At 43.3% G+C, this 14148-nt stretch overlaps 1 protein-coding gene across 1 annotated transcript in view; it reads right to left on the reverse strand.

Moving 5' to 3' along the window:
- The window catches only part of Adarb2 (adenosine deaminase RNA specific B2 (inactive)), a 568842-nt gene that overhangs the window by 7774 nt on the left and 546920 nt on the right, over nucleotides 1–14148 (reverse strand). The window contains exon 9 of the mRNA XM_041630701.1: nucleotides 1553–1731. Coding sequence (XP_041486635.1) covers nucleotides 1553–1731 — 179 coding nt within the window. The remainder of the gene's footprint in view (nucleotides 1–1552; nucleotides 1732–14148) is intronic.

Raw genomic sequence — 14148 nt, forward strand, 5'->3', positions numbered from 1 at the left:
TGGCTGTGGCAAAGGAAGCTTACCGCCAAACTCTTAGATAACTGTAATTTTTTGAAAACATTCTCTGAGTAGGTAAAAATGCTTAAGCATTTTTATGCCTGCTATTCTACTGGTCGATATACCAATCCAAACACTATTATTGGGTGTGTATTTCATATGGGTGCACGTGTGTGCAGGTGCACAGAGACCCAGAGGCCAACCTCAGGAGTAATGCTCTTCAGAAGGTGCCAACTTTGTCCCCTCCCCTTAGAGAGACCACTAAGATAGGGTGTCTCACTGGCCTAGAGCTTTGTGGTTAGGCTAGGCTGACTGGCTGGACAGCTAGCCCCAGGAACACACCTGTCTCTACCACCCCAGTTCTGGGACCAATAGTGCCAACATGCTGGGTATTTTCACATGGTTTCTGGGGCTTTAACTCAAGACCTAGTGCTTGCGTGTCCAGGGTTTCATAGACTGAGCTTTGTCCCAATACAAAAAATGAGGAAAATACCTTTTTTCCATTATCTTAGTTTTTATCTGTATTTTATTATAATCTGCTATGCTTTCAAAGTCCATAAAATTCTGCATTTCAGTCTTAACCTTCCAAAAGTCGTTATTATCTGCTTATAAATGGAAAGCAGATTCTGAAACATCGCTCCTCTAGAAATGGGTAGCCTTCTGGGCTGGAGAAAATTGCTAATTCTGACAGCCACCATCTTTGAAAATTAGTGGGAAATTACCCACTTCCCTTCCTTCCTCCCCTCCCCTTCCCTTCCTCTCTTCCTTTTGTGTGTGTGTGTGTGTGTGCTGCGATATGCATTTGGAAGTCGGAAGGCAAGTCACAGATGTCAGTTCTCTTCTTTTATCGTGTAAGTCATGAGGACTGAACTTGGGTCCTCGGGCTTGGTAGCAAGTGCTTTTACCCACTCAGCCACTTTGTCAGCCTCTGTATGCTTTCTGAGGAGTAGTTTCTTTTTATCTGAACTTGGAATAATATTGTTTCTCTTTTTAATGTTTTAAGAAGAATTTATTATATTATTTTATTTTATGTGTATATGCATGGGCCTGGGTGTATATATTCACACCACATGTGTGCAGTGCCTGCAGAAGCCAAAAGAGGGCACTGGATCCCTTGAAACTGGAGCTACAGACAGTTGTGTGTGGCCATGAGTTTTCTGAACTGACCCTTGGTCTCTCCTAGAGGAGCTAGTATACTTAACCACATGGTCTCTCTCTATGTACCTTTCTTATGACACACTGTGAAAACCAATCGGCACAGTGCCTGGTGGCATTAGCTGGCCCAACAATAACCTCTTTTGTTGCTTGTTTTCACAGAGACATACTTCCCAAGCCCTGAGAACCACATTTGGGTAGCAGAGCTGGTAAGCGTGTGGAGGAAATTCCTGGGCAGTCAGCTGGAGAAAGGGCACTAACCCTGGGGATCCGTTTGCATGTCCTGTCTCACAATGACTACAGATCAAATGATGTCCTAGTTCCCTGGAGCTTTTTCAGGAGTTTAACCAGAGCCCAGGTACAGCCAATTTTCTCTCCAGAAAGGACCGGTGCGACCTACCCTACCATGCAGCCGTGCCCACCGAGCAGAAAACACGTGCTTGCAGAGCCGGGATGAGCCCCCACAGCTCCTCTTCCCAGTTGTGGCATTAATGATCTCCAGGTCAGCACTGCCCACGATCCAGTTGGCACTGAACTGGGGAGACTTTCCTGGCTGCCGGGCCTCGGTGTTACTCACGCCTGTCAAGAGAGAAATAGAAAGTAGTCAAGCATTTATGTTCTTCAGCTGAAACAGGGCTCCTGGGAGAGCAGGTAATGGGAGCTAAAGCTTGTGTTTGAACTGGGACGAGACATTCGCATAAATACTGTCTTGCTTTTCTTCTTTAAAACTTAGTCACGTTGAAGTCATGGTTTCACCTGTCTGGCTGGAGGTTGGAAGTCAAGCGCAACTCTGAAGAAAGCCTTGTATTGGAATTCATTGCCGGACCTGCTGTTAACCTTTTAATCGGAAGGATTTTATGGGTAGATTTTTGCCCCTCTTCTGGGAATGTCTGTTGAATGAATTAATGAGCAAGCAAAACCATTTGAAAATTCTAGGAATGTGAGCTTATTGGGCACCTACTGGATACCCAAAACACAAGGTTAGCCAAAATTTCTTTAAAGGCTCTTAGGCTTATGGTTTGGTTATGAGGAAGAGACCCACAGATTTAATAAAGGAGCTATAAGAGCTATATATTTAGGGTAATCAGTCAAGCAATACAGTCTGTAAAAGCATTGATGAGATTCAGTGTGAGATGAGAATAGAAATCCATTTATTGCAAAGTTACTAAGAATTTCAAGCCAGGCCTGTGGTTCAGGCTAAGGCAAGAGGATAACATGTTCAAGGCTTGGTTGGGCTACAAATTGTGGTTAGGGACAGCTGGAGTAACTCAGCAAGATCTCGTTTCCAAATAAGGAAGAAACAAGAAGAGGCCTAGGGATACACAACACGGGTAGAGTACTTGCCTAGCACGTGAGAAGTCCCAGCATCAGTTCTTAGCATAGCAACATCATTTCACAAGATGACAGCATAGCATTAAACCAAGCTCAGGTTATTCTAAGCTAAGCTTCCCATGTGCCTGAGTGTGTCTTTTGACCCTTGAAGAATCTGGTAGTGCCTAGGAGGCTCCCAGAATTCTCATGAAAACCCTTGTTTTACGGTGCACCTCTCTTACCCTGTTGGACCATTGTGCTTTGATGTTCTGATGTGGGATTCCCCTCTGTAGGCTGAGAATATGTTTTATTACCATTGGTTAAGAAAGAAGCTGCTTTGGCCTATGACAGGACAGAATATAGGTAGGTGGGAAAACTAAACAGAATGCAGGGAGAAAGAAGGCAGAGTCAGGCAGATGCCACATAGTTGCTGAAGGAGAGAGAAGCAAGCCTGTCATAGAGGAAATAAGATATGGAGAAAATGAGGTAACACCATGGCCACATGGCAATACACAGACTAATAGAAATGGTTAATTTAAAATGTAAGGGCTAGCTAGAAATATGCCTGAGTCATTTGTCAAACAGCGTTGTAATTAATATAGTTTTTGTGTGATTATTCAGGTCTGGGTGGCCGGGAAATGAAAAAGCAGTCTCTGTTTACAGTGTTCAGGTGGGACATGACCCTTACACAGTAGAGCAGAGGGAGAAAGTCAAGACTTTCTACTCTGGGTGATAGTCTCTGGTCAGCATGGGGTTTCATGCTTTCCACATTATATTCTGAGCTCCAGCCTCACCTCCTGCCTGACTGTCTCACAGGGCTCCTCATTATGATGAGGACTTCCTGGAAATGTTGGGGTGAGTTTTCTGGTAACTACAATGAACACCTGCCTTCTCTGATCATATCAAGTGCCCAACACAGCCAAGAGTCTGGAGGTTTCTCACTTATTTGTCTCTCGGCTACTTTTCTTGAGGGTTATGGTTGCTGACCCTTGATATCTAGGGAGAGATCATCTAAATAAAAACACAGTTGGGAGACATGTGGACCAGATGGTTTCCACAGCAACCCCATGCATAACAAATCATACCCTCCTAAGTTCTGTGGGATCTATGATATGGCCCAATCTTTACTCGGAGTTTTGGGGAGCCACCCTGAAAGTAAGCAGACAATGAAGTCAATCTCTGGTACAGGCACTTCGGTGATGCTCTGAAGAGTTCAGTTTCCAGCCTGGAAGCCCTTGTCAGTTGCCCTCTCTTCATGCCTCTTGCATCTCTCATCCTCCAGAGTGTCTATAACTTCAGCTGCAAGCATCTTGCAGCTCCGCAGGTCCAAATGCAGCCCAGATAGATCTCTCTCTCCTCTTGTGTAGTTTTAGCATGGGAAGGTCAAACCTGTTACTTATCCATCCCTGCATGTCCACTTCTGTTTCTCTAGCCATGGACACTAGACAGATGGACCCACGAACAGATGTTTCCAGCCCATAGCTAGCTCCATGCAGTCAAGGACAGCTATGAATGCAGCGCACCACAAACTCATTACTTTTTTCAGTGCTGTGACAAAATACCTGACAACAAGCAATTTAAGGAAGGAAGAACTGTTTCCTGGCTTACAGTTGGAGGAGACACACTCCATTGTGGTGGGGAAGGCGTAACAGGCAACAGTGGGAAGCCGGCTGGTCATATTGCCTCCACGGACAGGGAGCAAAAGGAAGTGAGGTTGGGTTTATACAATCTCAAGGCCTGAATCTCACTTCCTTCAGCCAGGCTCTACTTGTGAAAGGTTCCACAGCCTTCCTACACAGTCCCAGCAGATGGGAACCAATTATTACATGAGTCTATGGGGGGACATTTCACATTCAAACCACAACACTCAAAGCATTGCTATTTTTTTTTGTAACTTGCATGATTCTTCCACATGAATTTCACAGAAAACATTGTGCCAAATTTTCAAAAGAATGGACATACTTGAGAGTTTTTCTTAGTTTGCCCATTTATCATATGAGTGCTTGGAGGCTGCAGGGGGGCACCAAAGGTTTTGGCAAGAGCGTTTGGTCCAGTGGGATGGCTGCTCAGGGGTCCCTGGGATGCACTACACTTAGTAGAGAAGCCCACATGTTGGGAAGCAGTCCAGGTATAAATCACGACTGGGTGAGAGCACCAGAGGGCAGGGGCCTATATTCAACTCCGTGTAAGGGGGCAGCTCTCCTCTCCGTGGGAGATCTGCTCACACCGTGCGCTACACAGTATCAGACTTCAGGATCCTCCCGTGTCCCCAGCTCCGCCCCAGTCTCCTTGGATAGAACGGAGGCATGCTCTCTCGGCACATGGTTGTTTAGCTTTGCTGGCTGCCACCTAAACAGCCCAGCTCTCAGACTGAAAGTCACCCTGTGACCTTCTGGTCATGGATGGACAACGTTGGACATTCAGGCAAATTTCATCCACATCAGCTCTTTTCCTTAGAAGTGGTTCACTGTCTTGGCTACCCACCCCTGAGAGCTAGGCAGGGGGGACAATCTGGCCCATTGGCAGCCGTGGATTGTCCTACTGGGCAGGGACCATCTAGGCAGGAAGAGACAGCTGCTGAGGTCAGGGACGACTGGGTACGAAGAGATGCGATCACTGCTTTGGAATTGTGGGCAGCCAGACTCAGCAGCCTGACATCTCCTCCATCTCTGCAGGTTCCCCTGCCCCTCCCCAGTCTCTCATCCCTTTGGTTTTTGTACTGGGATTGACCACTGAAGCATGCATTTGGGACGTCTCCAAAATCCTAAACTCTAAATTCAGAGGAAAGCCTTCTGATGTCTGAGGTCAACACACACGACCTGCCTGCTACCTTGTAATTCAATACTCCCCCTCCCCCAACCCCCGCCCGTTCTCTTCCTATTACTGCTTTCCTGGAGACAACATTGAGCTTTACCATTGGCTCTCAGCAAGCAGACACCTGTCTTGGAGATGGCTCAACTGTGAACTGGCTGGACGCTGCTCTCAACACCCTTGCCTGCCAGACTCACCAGAGCCCAGACAGTCCAGGGAGGCAGCTGCGAACATTCTTGTGTCTACACGTGAAGAATGTGGGGGAAGGAAGGGAAGAGTGCTATCCAACGGATGGAAGGCACAGGCCGACAGACTTGGACTAAATATGAAAACAAGACTCCAGACTTCAGAACCACAGAGACTTGGTTTCCAGCCTGTCTTTGGCCTTGGTACACATCATTCATTCCCTTTTGATTGCTGATGATGGCAACTTCATTTAGTAAGGTTAGGTGAAGATGACTTGAGACAGAAAGGAACATTTTCTAAACATCAAATGCTCTAGTAATTATTATTCAGAGGAAGATTTGAAGGTCACCTCTAGTTTTTCTAGTCTTCTCCAAGCCACACACCAAGACATTCCCAGTTAAAGGACAGAAAATATGTCAGGTTTAGTGATTAGTTGCTGAATTGTTATAGGGAATGGACTAACCAACCAACAACAAAAGTCAGGATTATTTTTATATTAAACATACATTTTTTGACTTTTATACATGTGTCCAACATTTAACATTAATATCTCTGTTGGAGTTATCATTGCTTTCTTATACTCTGAGCCTCTCTACTTTACAGATTATTTTTATTCTATTCTCTACCTGAAAAAACAAAAATCCTTTCTAAAGCAATCGGTAGGAATGGAAATCCAGCCTTTGATGTCATTAAAATTTTTCTGCAAAGAAATATCACTTGAAATGTTGACTAAGTGTTAGTGCCAGGAGAGCAATTTTGACAGTGCTGTAATTAATAACTGGTTCTGAAGACAGTAAAGGAGATGGATATGTGTGCCGGACTCACTTGAATGCAACGTAAAGATTTACCAATGTGCCATGAAACATATGATCACTGCCCAGAATGCTCGCATCAGGCTGGCACCACAATCTTTTTCTGTAGGGCCAATGCCGTAAGGGCAGGCAACACACTCAGTTGTCAGGGGACAGTGTTTTGGGACAGTGTTGGAGTGCGGGAGAGTCTAGTTCCCTAGCCACTGGTCAGCACCAGGTTACCTTTTTCTGCAGGAAAGCCCCCGGTGGCATGGTGAGGAAGAAGCTCTGAGTGTGGTCTCTGAGTAATCAGGAAAACTGCTTTTCCATTTGTCCCACTCCCATTTGCTATGCATGTTTTTCTGGTCTAGGTGATTCTTTTCATTTTCCATTGACCCCACCCCCACTCTGTGCCGCATTCACACACACAACCCCTCTGGTGTGAACTGGGCCTTGAAGATATATTAATAAGATAATTATGTGATACCTAGAATCTTTGATTTTGGTCCTTAGAAATACATTTGGTTTCTATGAAACCTTTTTCACATATATAAAAGAGTTCACTCACTGCATATAGATTTTGTAATTTTAAGCCAATGCTCCAGGTACCTTTTTGGTACTCTTGTAAAACTAACCTTCATTGGCCTGGAAGGGGCATGATACCTACTTGTAGAGTGACTGGATGACCTGCAGGAAAAAGCTCAAGTCTAGAAGATAATGGGTGGATAATGCGGTTTAGGTTTACAAGTGTTTAAAGACCGTGGGCCAAAGTGCTTAACTCTACCAATAATGAATTTTAGGCTTTGCTTGCTAAGACGAAGGAACATCCTTTCAGGCATGGAAAGGAAAGACTGATTTGTGCCTAACTTATTCTTCTCTACAGTTATGGGTATAGATACAAATAACACAAATCACAGGGACTATTCTTCCTGAGGCAGCACGAAAAGATTTAACATTAAAATAAAGTCCTTTGGTGCTCTTGGGATGTAGCTGTAGATTACTTGCCTAGCATTTATGAGGTCCTAAGTTTGACTCTCAGCACTTCATCTGCATAAAAGTAGGTATGGTGGTGCATGCATATAATCTTGGCACTAGGAGGGTGCAGGCAGGAGGACCAGGAATTCAAGGTCATTGTCAGCTAGATAGAGACTGGGAGGCCAGTGAGCTACATGGGACTCAGTTTTGAAAAATAATGAAATAAATAAACGCCAACCTCTAAGGATACAATAAAAGAAGGATACAACATGTCATGCTAAGATTCACTCCCATGATACCTAATAATCTAGAATGCTAACTATGTACAGCATTACCAATTGTCCCCAGTTCAGTAATGAGTATCTCCTCAGAATTATTCTGAAATTTCCTTTCAGTGGCAGACACCAGCTGATCAGAATCTTCTAGCTGACATGGGGCCCAATTCCAGTTAAGATTTAGGAAATGGATTTGGTATTTTGAAAAATGAGTATTGTGTTGATTACAGTTCAAGAAAAAAGAATACCCCTGGTGAAGAATCAATATTCAGAAACCTAGTACTACAGGCAGAATTTTATGTTCTGCAAGCTTCTCCCAAGTAACCACACAGAGGCTAAATGTTAATTACAAATGCTCAGTCAATAGCTCAGGCTTGTTACTAGATAACTCTTACATTTACATCAACCCATATTTCTTATCTGTGCTTTGCCAATGACCTTTTCTCAGTACAGCATGCCCATTTTGCTTATTTCTGTGTCTGCTGGTGACTCCTGACTCTTGCCCTTCTTCTTTCCGGCATTCTCAGTTTCACTTTTCCTCCTAATCTTATCCTGTGCAGCTTCTTTATTAAGCCAATCAGAATATACACTCAAAGAGTGTAAAGGAACATTCCACACAGTACTGTGAGCAAATGACTAGAATTAATTTGATGGAATTTATGGTATGCCAGTTGGTTTTTGTCAACTTAGGCCAAACCTAGACATATCTGGGAAGAGGGACTCTTAATTGAGACAATGCCTCCATCAGACTGGCCTGTAGGTAAGTGTGTAGGACAGCTTCCTGATTAGTGTTTGATATGGAGGAAACAGCTCACTGGAGGTGGTACCATTCCAAAGCGGGTGGTCACTGGTGGTATAAGAGAGAAGGCTGAGCAAGCCAAGGGGAGCAAGCCAGTTAAGTGTTCCTCCACGCTCTGCCTCAGTTTCTTCCTCCAGGCTCCCACCTTAAGTTCCTGATCTGTTTTTCCTCAGTGATGGATTCTGACCTGGCTTGTGAGATGACATAAATCTTTTCTTCCCTAAGTTACTTTTGATCATGGTGTTTTATCACAGCAACAGAAACTCTGACTAAGACACACAGTGCCGTGTTTCCTACTTTGCAGACTACCTTGACCAAAGATTCTATGAACTTTCTCTTTAGCATCTAGAAACCAAAACAAGTAAAAATAAAATTGACAGAATAGAAACCCTAAGAAACATTTGCCTTTAATGAATTATTTTGTAATGAAGGAATAATAGTGTATAATTTGATTTCTAAAATTGAGAAAATTGTGCTTTAACAATGTAGCATTATATTTAGCTTATTGTAAAGTAATGCTTGAAACAATCAGATTTACCCTCTGACAGTTCTGGAGGTCAGAAATCTACAGTCAAGGTGTCAGCAGGGCCATGCTTTCTGGAAGTTTCTGGGGAGGAGTCTTCCTTGACCTGTCTGTCTTCTAGAACCTGCAGGTATTCTTTGGCTTATGGTTGCATCATTTCAATCTCTTTTTTTGCCTGCATAGACCTTTTTCTGTGAGTTTTTTTTTATAACAGCAAATGTGGTTGCATGTGAGGCCCTCTGAAATGATTTTGTCAGCTTCTCCCCATTTCATGAATTTTAATCAAAATTGCAAGCCCCTCCCTTCCAAATATGACATTTTACAGAAACCCCACTTGTGTGCCACTTCCTGGAGTAATCTCACATTCTGGGTGTCTCTTCGTGGCTTTCTCAGACACTTCCTGGAAAACACCATCCTCTGAGCATCATTTCCCTTTGTTATCCCACACTCTGGCACCACCTACTGGCCAAAGGACACATCTACAGACCGGAGAGTTTGGGTCCTCCTCTCTGGGGCAATCTGTTTGCCCTTTCTCTTGCCTTCAGCCATGCTAGTCCTGGTGGAAGACTGTGCTCAGATACCTTAATGGTAGCTGCTCATTTCTCAGGTTTGTGGAATAAACGAAGGAAACACACGTCAGAGTGGGTCTGTCTTAATGCAATAGGCTCTTTGATTTGGAAACTTATATAAGAGTCTCGGAGAGTGAGGGGGTGGGGAAAGTGTTCCCAAAGGATGATGCAATTTTATGAAAACTCTGGAATCAACTACAACCTTTTCCTTAGTGATGTTTCTAAACAGTCATGGGGGAACCTCCCCAACCTAAATAGTTCCTCTACCAAAGTCATCTTGAGCAGACAAATGCTAATGCAAGTTTGTCTGATACTCAACACAGAGATGTGTTGACATTTGTAATTGGGTTAGTCTTCTTTGGTGACGTTTTGGAAAAGATCTCTCTTGTTCCAAAGTTGATCTGTGGAGAAAATCAGCCAGTCTCCACCGCCTTTGCCTCAGACATTCTGGAGGGTGGGGGTGGGGCACACTCACTTTGTTGTCTGGCTTGTCTTTTCAGTTCACACAATTGTGTTAATAAGGTGGGCTCAGAAATAGGCCAAGGTCAATTCTCACCTCTATGACTTCCTGGTAATGCCATCTCTGATAAGTTAATTAACCCAGTATTGCTTCTCCTTCACCAGAATTTGATTATTACGACAGTTATTATGACCACTGCTCTTAGTTCCATCATCTTTTAAGAGTGGAGACAGACTGTCCACATATCATCAGTGGAAATTAGCTTTATGCTGGCACACATCTATATGAAGACGCCTTACTTTAAAGAAATCTTTATTTGTTTTTTCTTTTTTTTTTTAAAGGCATTATATAAGTGAGACATTACAGCTTGTCTTTAAATAGCTGGTGAGCCTACTATATTTAAAATGTAATTCACTCTCCCCAAATTAAATTTACACAAGACCTTTCAGGGATGTAATTTTTATATGAAGTGAGGCGAGTCTATAATACAGGGGAGCATTACATTTAATTTTGCAAAATGAATGGAGTAGCATGATTCCAGGCATGCGTGGAATCATAAAGTTGCAGGGATAGAATGGGCCTTTTGAATTTAATATACTGCCAGATATCCTGTGTACCCTGTATAATCTCTCTCTCTCTCTCTCTCTCTCTCTCTCTCTCTCTCTCTCACACACACACACACACACACACTTCTAACGGAAACAGAATTGGTAAAATTTATCGTATTAATGTTATTCTGTTTATTATCACGAACATGAACACCATCATAATTGCCAGTAATTTTATAGCTACTCTCCTGTCTTAATAGAGCATATTCAGTGGGACATATATGACATGTGCGGTGAAGCCTGTGGGATGTGGTGGGACTGAGGGTGGGCAGCTGGGATGTCGTGTGGTGAGGCTGTCTTAACAAGTTCTCAGTGTATGTAAAATGTAAACCAAGAGGGCTGGGGAGACGGTTCAGTGGGTGAAAGCATTTGCTGTGCAAGCATGAGGACCCGAGTTTGAATCCATAGAACCTATGTAGAGGCTTGGCATGGCTATGAGGCCTGGCTTCTTTTGTATCAGTTGGGGATAGACACCAGGTCCTCACGTGTGTGTGGCAAGCACCTACAAGGCTGTCTCCCAAGGCTAAGATGAGTTAAGGTATCGTATGGTCTGCTCTGTTTCCTGTTTACCTTACAGACACATTGAAATCCCTGAAGAAAAGACTGTTGCGACCTAGTCTTGGAATTGGAACCAAACGCATTTTAAACAAAGTCAAGTAAAGAGTTAGCTTCTCAAACTTTGGGAAGCCGACACCAACCAGCAGTGTTTCTCAAAGAATATTTTTGTCTCCCATTTGCTTATCCTTAGACTGCAACCAGAGAACAGCCTGCTCCTCAGAATTCCCTTGGAAGTTGGGTGGTGGTGGCTCACGCTTTTAATCCCAGCACTAGGGAGGCAGAGGCAGGCGGATCTCTGTGAGTTCAAGGCCAGCCTGGTCTACAAGAGCTAGTTCCAGGACAGGTTCCGAAGCTACAGAGAAACCCTGTCTCAAAAAATAAACCAAACAAACAAACAAATTCCCTTGGAAACTCTTTCCTCATTTTCGTCTTCCTCCCCCTTTGCTTCTTCCTCTCTTCCCCATCCTTCATTCTCTCATTCCTCCAGATGAGGCCTTTATGTATGCATCAATGGAGGACTGTGTCTGGTACTTGTAAGGAACTAGTTCCTATTTGTTGAATAATATGGTCAGCATCTCCCAACTTTTACCTAAGATTGAGTGAGGAAATAAACACCCGAATGATGCGAATAAACGTGTTGATATTTGTAGGAATTAGATGTAGTGGCAACGGAAATACTTTCCTTGGATCAGTGACAACAGGATAAAAGATTCCATTCTTTTTATTTTTCTTGAGACCGAGTCTCACTATACAGCCCATGCTGTCCTTAAACTTGCGGTCATTCAGCTTCAATCTCTAAATGATAAAATTACAGATGTGTACTATTAAGCTTTACTTTTTAAGTGTGTTCTTATTTGTGTGTGAGTGTCTATGTGGGCTCATGTGCACCCGTTTGAGGGTGCTGGGGGAGGCCTGGAGTTGGATCCCTGGAGGTGGGGTTGGAAGTTGGGTGCTGGGAGCCAACTCTGGTCCTCTGGAAACAAGTACTTTTAACCTCGGGGCCATGTCTGTCCAAATACTTCCCTTCCCAAATAGACAAAACAAACAAACCAGTTTGGTTTAGAAGATTCTCTGATCTAAATAGAAATGTCAAAAGAAAATCTAGGACACAGCCACACAGGCACCTATCCTCACAAACTCGGCTAACCCAAAAGAAAGCAAGGAACTACAAAGATCTTGCCAACAGAGAAAGTTTTCTTTTCTTCCAGATGATGTTCCCACATCCTATTCCTTATCTTCTTCCTCCTGTGGCCACTTGGGCCTTCAGGGTAGCAGTTTTCCTCACTCTGCCCCTGTGCCTTGGTTTTTATTTTCCATGTCCCTCACCCCTCTTTGGAGACAAAGTCAAATCGTGAAGCCCTGGCTGGCCTGGAACTCAATACATAGACTTCCAAAGCACAAAAAGATGAACCAGGCAGGGGAATTGATGCCTGTGCTCTCTGTTCCCATATTGGACACGAAGCTTGGACAAGTACTTCCCTTCACAGTTTAAGTTTTGGATCCAGTCTTTGCCAGATGAGGGGGAGTGCTAGTGGTTATCCTGTTCTTTGTATAGATGACGCCTAAGTGGAGGGAGTCAAAAGGATTGCCTGGGGCCGTCTTGGGGCATTGGGAGGACTTAAACCAACTTCTGAAGCTGCCTAGTTCTAAGTCTAGGTCTAAGTAGAGGCTGTGAGGGGCCAACGGCCTGTATACCTCCAATACTTACAAACAACAAAAAAGTACATGGGATTTACCAAAAACTTTTATGAAAGTTTGTCAGTTGCTAACATCATGTGCCCAAATTTGATATAATATAAAATGATTCTACAAAGTAATAGCTAGATGAAAGAATTTGCTCTCACAACATTGGAGTTATTTTCAAAATATCACTAATCTCATAAACTTCTCTTGAATTAGGGGGGATCAGAACTCCATATAAGATTCATAAACACCAAAGTAGGACCATGAATGACTCCAGAACAGGTATCTGGAGTGTCAAAAGCAAATAGAATTGGGCAAAATTTAGCCTATAATACGTGAAGGTTTTAATGTGTATTAAACTTCTAAGTTGTCAGGAAACATAACGTCTAAAACAGCTTTTAGATATGTTTGCTATTATTTTTTGCTGTTTCAGGACAACCAGTACCAGGAAGAAAGAGAAGTCATGCCTCTGTTTCTAGCAGCAGTATTCATCACACGAAACTGAAACAGCGGTCTTCAACTCACGGTTCTCACGACCAATTCTCTGGCCTGACTCTGGCCTCAGATTTCTTGATTGTTGCTATAACCTCACTTTGTACCATAAAAATAACCATTGTTCTATTTTCAGTGTGGGTTGAGAAAGGTCAAGATTAAAACCTACATCTAGGGCTGGTGAGATGGCTCAATAGATAAGAGACCTGCCGCCATGCTTATGACCAGAGTTCAGTCCCAGTGACCCAGATAGTAGACGGGGAGTAATGACTCCTCTGGGTCGTCCTCTGACTTCCACAAGTATGCTTCCCCAAACACAAGTAAATAAACATAAATCCACACCTGTTAAATGTGCTAGTATAGTTTGACTATTGAATTGGTTATTTTTCTTTTGCTGTGATAGGATATACTCACAAAAAGCAGCTTAGAGAAGACAGGATTTATTTCATTTTACAGTTCCAGAGGGATAGAGTCCATCATGGCAGGCGAGACATGCCAATAGGAAGAAAAGGCATGGAGGCAGAAGCAGGAATCTGGTGTTCAAATTACACTCAGGGAGCAGAAAGGGGACAGGGAGGAGAAAGGAGGGAAGAGAGAACCAAATGCGAGCCATAAACCCTCAAAGTCTGTACCAGTGACTTACTTTCTCCAGCAAGGTTCCACAGCCTTCCCAAACAATGCTACCAAATAGGACCTCTTGTTCAAACAATGAGACTATGGGGGACATTTCTCATTCAAACCAGCACAGCTATGCTATCCAGACCTCTTCATCCCATTGCAAATATTATTACTTGATGGGAGAAAAAGTTAGCTGTGATGTTGAAAGCTTCAAAGAAGTATATATCTTCAGTTTGGTAGGACAAGCTGCTAAAGTCACTTTATTTTATGGTACCTTTTCCCCTAAAAGCACGAGTATTCAAAGTATAGATTTTTTGTTAGTTATTACCTCACTATT

Source organism: Microtus oregoni, unplaced genomic scaffold (assembly GCF_018167655.1).
Source record: "Microtus oregoni isolate MIOR12 unplaced genomic scaffold, Mior012 000035F_ref0000213, whole genome shotgun sequence".
NCBI classification, from domain to species: domain Eukaryota; kingdom Metazoa; phylum Chordata; class Mammalia; order Rodentia; family Cricetidae; genus Microtus; species Microtus oregoni.